Source organism: Sinocyclocheilus anshuiensis, unplaced genomic scaffold (assembly GCF_001515605.1).
Source record: "Sinocyclocheilus anshuiensis isolate Anshui unplaced genomic scaffold, SAMN03320099.WGS_v1.1 scaffold85, whole genome shotgun sequence".
Classification (NCBI taxonomy): Eukaryota; Metazoa; Chordata; class Actinopteri; order Cypriniformes; family Cyprinidae; genus Sinocyclocheilus; species Sinocyclocheilus anshuiensis.
Genome location: NW_015536800.1, coordinates 3,536,625 through 3,548,350, shown reverse-complemented (window position 1 = coordinate 3,548,350; position 11,726 = coordinate 3,536,625). Strand labels below are relative to the sequence as shown.

Sequence of the window (11,726 nt, the reverse complement as noted above, 5' to 3'; positions counted from 1 at the left end):
CTTGAGAATGAATCAGAAAACTAAAACTATGGAAGACAGGGTCTGCCCCAGAATAATAATAAATAAAAAAAAAATAAAAAAAATAAAAAAATATATATATATATATATATATATATAAAGCAGAGAAATATTAAGTTTTCCACACTGACAACAAGAACCAGTATTAATAATTGAGCACCAATAATAACTGATAAAAACTGAGCAACAAATCAGCATATTATAATTATTTCAAAATGATTGTTATATAGATATATTCTGATTTTTATTTTATTTTATTTATTTATTTGTTAATTTATTTTGTAGTTATATAATATGCGTATCATTTAAACTACATTGAAAATGTTTTATTCCAATACATTTATATTTGCTATTAGATTTTCTCAGTTAAAGACTTATGGCAATACATAATGAGAATATTTTTATTACATTTGTAAAACATGTGATAATATAAATAGAGTGAAGTAATTATAAACCATTAAAATATTTACCCCCGGTTTCACAGACAAGGCTTAAGCCTAGTCCTAGACTAAAATGTAAATCTGAGCTGTTTCAACTGAAAGAAACTTGCACTGACAGATCTTAAAACATGTCAGTGCCTTTGTTTTGTCTTAAGATGCACACCAGTAATGCTTTTTTCTAAGGCATGTTTATAAAAATTACTTAAATGTCCTAATTGAACTATGGCCTAATCCTGGTTTAGCCTAAGCCCTGTCTATGAAACCGTGCCTTCATGTATAAGTTATTAGTATTATTATTTGTATTATTATTATTCATGTGTGAAGAAAACAAAGAGATATCAATGTAAATATCAACTGACCAGAATATATTTTTGTGTTTTTTCGTAGTATCGCTTTTTCTTTTTTTCTTTTTTCTTTTTTTTTGTCATTTTAAAATTACGCTAAACTTTCACTACAAGTGTAAAATTAACAAGACAAAGGAGTTGGCCATTTTATTTCAAAAATAAAAGCAAGAATTTCCACTCCTGTCATTTCCACCACAGAATATCAGTTGAGATGTGGTGACACTGAGAGGGAAATTGTATGTCCACTGTTGGACATCAAATTAAACAAACTAGTGAGAGTGTGAACAGTGTTTTCAAGAGAGTTTGTTTTCTTGAACTCCATAAGGCTAAACGTGCACAGTTAAATAAACACCCAGTAAATGGCCTGCCACCCACAACCATAGCTTTGAGTCTTCCAAGGGCAAGCACCACTCGCACAGTGTAAAAAAATCTAGTTTCTTTCTATGGTTCTGTCAAAAAAAGCATTTTGAATATGCTGAAAAAGCTTCAGTTAGTTGTATGCTTTTCATAGTCATGGTTTCAGTGTGCTTTAAGAGGCATAAAAGCATCAAAAGCAGCATACTTTTCCATTTTTGCATATTGATATTGTGTGTTTTATTGTGTTGTGTTTTCAAGTGTGTGTTTGGCTGCTGATAACTGTGAGCATGAGTATGCGTTTTGCTTACAGTATGTGTGTGTGGCCTGGTATCACCTCCTGCTCGAGTCTCTGTCCCACTTACAAGTTTGCGTTACATGACTGTCTTTTTTTTTTCATCTGAGCTTCTCACATCAAACTCATTCCCTTTCCCCCTACTGAAGTGCTTCTCATGGGTTCCCATAATGACAAGCATCGCTTCCAGACTCTGATAGATGAATAGCTTTCCATGTATTATCACTGCATTAGCTGTGGAGACCACTTAATGTGATGGCCTCCGTCCCACCTCCAAAGAGTCATCCCCAGCTTTGATATGCTAATGGTATGAATTATGGGTAATATGTAAATGCTGAGTTATGTAAATGATGAGTTATTTTTGGCTTGGTTTCAAACTCACCTCCATGACAAACAAGGGGAATGCTTTTTGTTTCTGATTTTAGACGGCTCAGAAAATGATGTGAGCTCTTTATGCAATACGCTGGGAGACAAATGCTTGTAATTACTGTATGTGTGCGTCAGCATAAGTGTATAATTGTGGTAATAGCAATTTGTGTTTGTGTGGGTGATCGTGTGTAAGGCAGGAGCTTCAGCAGTCATGAATACGTAGCTCCATTTAAATATGGCACACACATTGTTTTTAACCCTACTTGTGTTATTAACTCCTGATAAATACCACTCGAAATACACAGACCAGTTTTAATTGAGCTGGAAATGAATTTAATGCTGATTTAGAATTAATCTGTTTGTTGAACAGAATTACCTAACTGAACCTATATGCAAATAGTGAATATAATTATATCTTAGTGTGTATTCTTCTTATGAAACAATGAAACAATACTATTCGCATAGGTTTCAGTTGCCACTATATAAAAATACTTTACAGTAAGTTTGTACACTAAAAAATGGTGTAGGATTGCTGGTAAATTTCACTAATTACAATGAAAGAGCAAGTAACATTGAATTTAATAAGTAAAATAAAAATGACATTTTGAAGTTAGCTTAGTTTAGTTTGAGAGCCACTTGACCACAGGACTTAGTATTATTCCTTCAAAGTTTATTTTAACATCTTTTTCTCAAAACTAATTTTTAGATTACATGTGCCATTTAGTTTTTAAATACTGGGTTGCATGCTTTTTTGAAAGAACATTAGTTTGAAAATCTTTTTGAGAGTAAGTTTGAAAACAAGGTTGATGGCATTGTAACATTTATCTGCATAATGCATTGTGATTTAGTCTTTTTTCTTTCAAACTATAAATCCAATTCATATCTGTTGATCTTGATAATAGCCGTCAATCTTAAAATATAACGTTTGAATCACTATTTATGTTGGTATAATCAAATTAAATTCTAGCTAACTGTAGTTTGTTACAGTAGTGTGCAATATATAAAACATATACATATTAAATATATATTTAATAAATTTGGTTTGTTATTCCCTTTGAACCTTTTTTCAAACAGCTGTAGTGGATATTTTGATTGCACTATTGAATAGTTGTGAATCAGATCATTCTGAATATGCAAAAAAAATAAATAAAATGCTTCTAAATTGTATCAAAACCCAGTGAATCATTAATCAATTTGATTGACAACCCAACAATTCACACCCCTAATCTATAGCTGTCTTTATACTCCAAAGATGGTGTCACATTATGTGATTTTAATATATTAGCAATGTTTAAAGCAGATCTGATGTGGCATTTCATTTATACAGAACCAAAGCCTAAATCCTACAATAAGCTCTGGTATTTCATCCAGGAAATGCAAATCTAGGGTTTCACAGTAAGATGTTTTTTATAAGATTAGGCTTGATCTAGACAGGTGGATGTTTTAAAATGATTCATATCCTTCATAAAGCTCACATTAGCGGGTGTTTTTGTGACATACACCTTCTTGACTTCCTCTCTCCAGAGGTTGTGTCTCACATTTTCCCCTGCACCACCCAAATTTGCCGCGGCCATCATCTGCCACACCAGGGCCATGGCTCGGGGGTTAGAGGTCACATTAGCGCAGCGGATAATTAAACCGGTGGTGGCACCTCGTCTCCCCAGCACTGGGCTTTTCCTACACCTGTCACTGTTAATTGACCATTATGCATATATGAATCTACATTATTATAATCTCATCAGTCAGTCTCAGAAACGTTCAGTGTGGCGAGAGGTCATCTTACGGAGAAAGAGACTGAAGGATGAATAGATTGTGCGTAGAGAGAGGGGGAATAGAGGAGGTTTGCGTGCCCATCTTGAAGCACTTCTCTTGAGGTGTGAGAGGAGGAGGAGGAAGACCCTGCAGCTGAGGCAGATGTTTGCTCTGTAGGCATTGCTGGCTGACCCTCTGTCAGCCACTGGAGGTACATGAGACGGGCACACTGACTAATTTATGTGATGAGGTTAAAGTAATAAGTTCTGACTGATGAGATATGTGCGTGTGTGTCATGCATAGGCATGCATATATATGCTTGTGCTTTTGAGCGCATGTGACAGAGATGAACTTACTCATAAGGATATGGTGTCTGAATTAATCTGTGTTCGCTTCTGTCTTGTGTACTTTTTTCATTTATGTCTGGGGTTGGCCTTACCTTTGTCATGTCATGTCTTGGGTTCTATTGGAATAAACTATGGGTTTCAGGGGCAGCAACTAGACTAATAAATCTCCCTAAATGTTTTTATTGCTTTTTTTTTTTTTTTAATCAATCTACACTAGACATAAGCACACTGTAATACAACAAAACTAGTACTCACAACACATTTAAGGACGATGTCTACACTAAAGTGTGTGTTTGTGTGTGTGTGTGTGTGTGTGTTTTCCCTCATTATAATTAATAACGATGTCTATACTAAAATGCCTGTATACAAGTTTTTGTATACAGGTGTTAATTAACTGCTATGATAGACTACAGAGAGAGAGAGAGAGAGAGAGAGAAAGAGAATTTATAATAGAAATAGAAATTAAGTTATTTATTTAAGTGTCTTTACTGACACTTTTGAGCTATTTATTTCATACTTGCTGAATAAAAGTATTAATTAAAAAAATGCAAAACAAATAAATAAAAAGGTACTCACACATTTCAACAGTATATATTTTTAAATGGTATTGCTGCAAAGCTCATTTGCATGTGAAAATATGAAAACACTGTGTGTTCACTAGAAGTTTGCCACAGTGGATTGTCTGAACATTTTTTTAAAGTACAGTTTTTGCAATTCTAAAACAGCGTATAAGTCAATATTTATACCAATGCATTTTCATTGAAAATACAGTAGGATACAAAATCTCCCAATTTACCATTGCTGAAGTCTACGTTAGCTTAAATCTAATTAGTTCTTGGTTAGTAAACATTTTGTGGGATGCACAGCCTCACCATCTTAGCATCATTGGTCACTTCCAGAACAGACACTGTCAGGTATCATCCAGAAACTATAATGTGACACAAAGTAGAAATCGTTCCTATAAGTTTTTTTTTTTTTTCCGTTTCACACAATGTACAGTAGATGTTTTAATTAATCTTACTATTTATGCTTCTACAATAGCATTTGCTGATAGTAAATGGTGAGGTTTTGTGACTGGAGATATTTAAAGGACAAAAAGCACATTGCATTGATGGATCACAAGGCAGTCACCTAACAGAAGAAAAAAAAACTTGCTGTTTGTTTGCACCAGTCATAACAATACACTGTAAAATGCTTGAGTAATGCAACACTGTGTGAGACTATAATAGATATTGACTTTTTTCCAACAGGGTTAGAAAAGTCAGCCTATATGCAGAAAAATCCTATCCACTGCCTTCCGACAACTAAATTGTCTGTTTTTGTTTTGCTCAGTACACAAAATAATCACTGGAAGAGCTCCTATAATTAAACTAATATTCCAGGTTAAATACAATTTAAGTGTGTAATTGCAGAAATGATAGTTTCCAAGCAGCTCCCCCATCTATCATTGGTCAGATAAACAGATAGCCCTGCCCAAAACTCACACCATTGGTTCAAACAGTAGATGGCAATTATTCACTAGAAGTCTGTGGCAGACAGTGGTTGCTTCATAGACTTTTAAGTGCATCTCTGTCAACTTACTGTTTACAACTTAAGGAGCCAATATTATTGAGCCAACATTATTTTGTTTCATGCTACAGATGCTGTCGCTAAAATTTAACTCTGAATATTATTTAACATGCATTCATAAAGGACATTAATACATTTGGGACACACAGTTTAGAGGGAATAGCCCATTATACAGCATTAAACACATTTGTAAAGAAAGCAGATGGAGTATCTTATTAGGCTCATCATCATAAAAATTATATTTAATGCATAGCCAAAGGCAAACTATTGTATGCTGTGCCATTAGGGAGAGAATACAACACTCACTAGTAAAAACTAGTGCAAAGGCTGGCCAGTGAAGAGTGACAATCTCAATGTTTTGCAACACAAAAGTTATGAATGATTAGTCCAAGAGGCAAATGTGTATTAAAAGGATAAAAACAAGGTAAAAGGATGTGCTTTGAAACTGTTTACAACAGGAGGCCAGTGGATTTGCAGCAGATAGGTGGTCCAGATGTTTGGTATGTAAAAAAAAAAAAAAAATTATATTTGATAAAAAAGCTGCAATGTAATAAACTGCATGTTATGATTATAAATAAGGATCATATACCTGAACAACTAAAACTCATTGTACACGTGCAAATAGTATTTTTCATGAAGCATTCATTTACACCAGTGGTCACCAGCCTTTTTAAACCCAAGATCAAGACAAGATTTACCTATTGAAGAATTTATAGATAACGACACCCCAGATTGGACTTCCGATATGAGGCCTTTTATTTAGTATTTGAATTAGTGATGTACAGTTCATCCAAAGACTAACGTTCTATCACCATTTATTCACCCTTATGTCATTCCAAACCTGTGTACTTCTTCTGTGGAACCTATTAGATATTTTGGGATCTAAACCAACATTGGATCCCATTGACTTTCATTTTATGGCCAAAAGAAAAAAATCTTTTTAGGGTGAACTATTCCTTTAATATAATTTTGGATCATTTTTCTCTTTTTTACTTCTATCTAAAACATTACGTACATTTGCACAGGCTGCAAAATAAACCTCTGGTGAATTAAAATGTTAATTGCTACTATGCCGAATAAGAATACTTGCACAGTGAGTGGTTGATCAAACCCAGCAGTCGTCATGGAAACACACTGACTCGAAGCATTTAAAATAGGAAGATGCTAAATGAAGATTGTCAGAGTAAGCGACACTTTAGTTTCAAACCCCACTTCCCCCCGCCAAAACATTTACGGCAAGCTGCTCCATGCAGTTGTAGGAAAGTCAGGCAAATGTGATTACACCAGTGCGGCGTTATCCCGCCACATCACATTAGTTACCCTGCGACACAGATGACCCTGAAAATAAATGTTTAGCAGCTTTTAAATGTCACATCTCAGTTAGTCATGTTCATCATTTTTGTACAATGCAGAGTCCTTTTGCGGCTACTACGGCGTGTCTTCTGGGAAGACTTGTGTAATGTGTCAGGGAGATGATAATAGGCTCGAGAACATCAAGGTCTCAGAGTAAACGTTGTCGCATGAAGCCTTGAAAACAAGTCTACGGGAAGTTCAGTAGATACTGAAACTTTAAATAAAAAGCTCAGTGTGTGTGTATTCTGAGAGTGTGAACCCAAGATAAGAGGGTGTTTCTGGATGACTGATCTGGAGAGGAACAGTGCTGGCATTGTGGTGTGATTGGAGGTGCCCCTCTTTTGAGGAGGTTAACACACTTTGATTAATCTCTGATTAGCTTCTCATTCAGCTAAACAGCAGCTGCCACTGCCTCACTCTTTAATATGTTTACTACTTACACACTGACTTCTCCCACGCACATACACACAGCCTTTTGGAAACCATATTGTGGTTTTAAAGAACCCAGAACTGTCTTCTCTATACCCAGAACAAAAGATCTACAAAATAATGTAAACACCTGGGAAATAATTTAAGGTGTTTTACCACCATTTGCCTTTAATACAGGTTCTTAGAATATACAACCTCTGAAAAGTCACCAGTTAAAAGTTGTCTAGCAGAACATCTGCCAATTTCATTAGAGATGTTGGAGAAGGGAATCTGTGTCTTACTCTTCTCTCCAAAAATGTCCTTGGTGGTTTGATCAAATTTAAGTCAGGTGATGTATCTGGCCTGTTTATCTTGGTGCTTCAACTGTTCAGGTTTTACGATCATGAGACCATCTTTTTTGCATTTTAGCATTGGTGTCTAACTCTGACAAGTCACCCATTTCACCCACAGTTTGTACTGAACAGTCCTGAACACATACTACACTGATATACAACCTAGAGAATATAGGCCAGGTTTCACAGACAGGGTTTAGGTTAAACCAGGATTATGCCAGTTCAGTTAGGACATTTAAGTAGCTTTTATAAATATGCCTTAGATAAAAACATAACTGGTGTGTATCTTGAGGCAAAACAATGAATCTGACATATTTTAAGATCACTCGATGCCAGTTTCTTTCAGTTGAAATAGCCCAGACATGCATTTTAGTCTGGGACTAGGTTTAAGCCTTGTCTATGAAACCGGGCGATAAAACAAAAATAATAAGAAAAAAATAATAATAAGGTAACACTTTAGCTTAGGGAACATTATGCACTTTTAACTAGTTGCTTGTTAGCATTCATTACTAGTATATTGGCTGTTTATTAGTACTTATAAAGCACATATTAATGCCTTATTCTGCATGACCATATTCTAGATCTGTTAATCCTACTTCATACCTAAACTCTACCTTACAAACTATTAATAAGCAGCAAATTGGGAGTTTATTGAGGGAAAACCCTTAGTTAATAGTGAATATGTGTTCCAAAAATAAGTGTTACCAAAAGTAATCGCAACACTTTTTTTTCATATTAACCCAGTAATAATGGATGTTCACAATATTTTGTCCAACCTATGCATATTATAACATTAAGAAATATTTAGCCACCTCAAAAACTTAATACAAACAGTTTTTGATAAGATGGTTCTTTAATGTGCTGCAATCAAACACCAGAATCTCGTCTGAATGTTTACGAACAGTATATCGCTGCTTGCATAGTCTTTTTTTACCCCATAACTGAAGAATGAAAAAGAACTTTGCCAAGAACTTTTGAGTATATCAGGGCCTTGAGAGTAAAGGATCAATAAGTTTTCCATTTGCAAGGTTTTTTTTTTCACTATATGAAATCTTGTAAAAACATCTTGTAATATCTTCTTCATATGAACAGCTCGTCAAATGCTAGCTTTGATGTTTGAAAATTTTAAATAGATTTGTTGAGATTCTATGGATCTAGAAAATAAAACATATACAACGTCAATTCAATTTTATAAACTTGTTAAATGTAGATTATAATTTTACAACCAGATGTTAAAGAACATGACTTACTGCCCAATCAGAGTTATTCACCACAATCTAAAAAAAAAGGCTGAAGATGGGATTTCCTGACTTTCTTGGATGCATTAAAGATCGCATTTGTCATAGCAGTGCATAAATGAAAGTGATTTTACATATGCATGCTAAATCCAGCAAATTTTCTGGGAGCATGCAGTATTATACAGTAGATGATTTATTTTATTTCCCTTGATGAAATCAGCTGTTTTCTTCTCTCTTTCTCTCTCTCTCTCTCTCTCCTCAATAGTGCAATGTTTATGGCTTAATTGACTAATCTTTAAAATCACCTTATAATGTGATTCAGCAGGTTATCAAATTTTGGGCACTATCTCATCTGAGGGACAAAGCAGCTTACTCAGCATGTTTTATAAGCATTTAAGTAGCGATTATTGTTTCATTCATTAGTAATGACTTAATTTAAGATGGCTGTTTGGGATTAGCTCTTAGATCAAAGTTCTTGAAAAGTGATTTTCACCAGCGGCTTAATCCCATTATAGAATACCATTGCAGCATACTAATTAAGTTTCATCAATGTAAGCATTATTCAGCTCATTAAGAGAGTGACATTCACTGTGCTTTTGTTTTTCTGTTTTTACAGTTATCTGTCTTGTTGGACTTGGTTTAGTGGTGTTCTTCTTTAGCTTTCTTCTGTCCATCTTCAGATCAAAGTATCATGGTTATCCTTACAGGTAAGATTTACCTTTAAGTTAAGATCTATTACTGTTCAAACTCACTCTTGTTGCACTTAAGTATTTGTTCTTGTGTTAAATGAAATTATGCTAAGTGAACAGTAACTGTTTATTACCTTTGTTGTCCCACAAACAAAAAAATTAGTTTACAATACCTAACTAATTACAATTTGTTGAAAGTTTACCAGACAAAACTTGAGCACTGAATTAAACAATTAAATGTTAAGCTAGTAAAAGATATATGATTCGCTTCATATACCCACCTTCAGTTATTGTACCTATTTGCAAAGTACTGTTTAAATGGAGCATACTTCAAGATTAATTACATCAGTAATAAACAATTTCATCTGCTTGGAACTGCTAAATGGCAATTTGGTCAACTTTACAATTCAAACAATGAACAACTATTATTTTTGTTAGAATAACCTCTTTTTAACAAACTACAAGATGCGCATTCACACATTTAAACGGTTGCTGATCCCATAGACATTACTTAAAAGTCCATTTCTGTAAATGGCACAATTTTTTTGGAAGGTAAAAATGTATTACTATTATTGCTATGGTAATATGGAACAGCAGAGATAGTGATTTTGATTAAGTGATTTTAATCATTTTATTCCATTTGCAAAAAAGAAAAGTTTCACTCACTGATTCGTTCATTGACTTGCTCATGGATTTGTTCAGTGATTCATATTTCAGTTAAAATCAATAACCAATTTCAATCATAACCACAAACAGTTTCTTTCATTTTTAAAATGTGTATATTAGTGTTGTCAAAAGACCCGGTACTTCGGTACCAAGTCGGTACTAAAAAAATGAAAACGTTATGGTACCAGTTTTTTTTAAGTACCGGTAGTACCGAGTACCTGGTCAACCCGGTTCTTGATGCACTATCCGAAATGTGCGCAGATGCGCTTTCTTCATAAAAGCACTGAGACATGGCGACCTCAAAATGAGGAAACACATTAAACTAACAAAAAACTTTAAAGACAGACACCCGGATCAAATGAAAGAGTTCAAGCAGGTAAGTTTCATTTCATCCCATACATTGATTTATTTGTGGTGGCCAAACTCACTACCACAAATAGATTTTCCAAAAGGCTTTGACTTCGTTGAATAAACATGAGCACTTATATATATATATATATATATATATATATATATATATATACCAAGAAATTTAACAGGTAGTGTTTAATCATGATTCAATTATTTTTTATTTAAGTTAACTTAGTTTGTTAAGATAGTCGTATCAAGGATATGTTGCTATATAGTCAGTGTTTGGAGAAAAGAAAAGCCATCAAAGTCTTCACGTTTCACTGAATGAAAAATGAGTCAGTGAATAGAAGTAAACAATAATATTTTGTTTACATAACAGATTCCTTTAAAAGCACTGAACTATATTCTAACTGAAACATTCCTTTTACTTGATGTAGTGTTCATGTACATCAGCCTAATACTAGCTAATGAATCAAATAAAATGCATTTAAATGTACAGTGACTGTGGTTGCTGTTGGTAATTGTAGAGACTCCAATGAATGACCTTTTTCAGTCTAAAGAAATCTTCTCATAATGATTAGATGATGATGTCACTTCCAGTCAGCGAACATTTCATCGTTGACAGTCTTCTCTTTTTCCTTCTTACTGTTTTTCAGCTTCCTGATTAAATAAGATCATGTCGTGGAAGAAATAAGCTGCCATTCTTCTGGGGCTTTGTGTATGAATTCAACTACAGTTTGACTGTAATGCACTGCATGTGTGACCTAAGATAAATAAACTAAACTATTACCCACTCCCGTGCACTGCGTGCTCTGTCTGCGAGCGTGTGTGCATCAATTGAAGTCAAATGAAACGTTTTCTTGCTTATATGACCAGTTTTCTTTTTTAATTGCAAATTGAGGATCCTGAAGGGATAAACGCGTACGTGAGTGTGTTTGTGCGTTCATCTGTGCGTGTGTGTGTGGCTGTTATTTGTTATTGCCGTTTATGATACCTCTCTTGAGGCCGTTGTGCGCGCCTCAGCAGATTGTGTCCTCTTTTTGTCCCCTTCAGTCTTTTTTTTTCTCCTTATCACTCGCTTTCTTTCCTTCTCTCTCTCTCTTTTGAAATCTGTGAAGGAATATTCAAATATTAGATTTCTTTCTCTTTTATTTTGGGTAGGTCGTGAAAGGGGTTTATA

The 11,726-nt window shown here is 34.3% G+C and overlaps 1 protein-coding gene across 2 annotated transcripts in view; it reads left to right on the top strand.

Moving 5' to 3' along the window:
* LOC107656570 (tumor suppressor candidate 3) overlaps positions 1-11,334 on the top strand; it is a 99,663-nt gene extending 88,329 nt beyond the window's left edge. For both annotated transcript variants that reach the window (XM_016444467.1, XM_016444471.1), the window contains 2 exons: positions 9,457-9,547; positions 11,203-11,334. In XM_016444467.1, the coding sequence (XP_016299953.1) occupies positions 9,457-9,547; positions 11,203-11,218 (107 nt within the window). In that variant the 3' untranslated portion in view covers positions 11,219-11,334. The remainder of the gene's footprint in view (positions 1-9,456; positions 9,548-11,202) is intronic.
* The last annotated feature ends 392 nt before the right edge of the window (positions 11,335-11,726 follow it).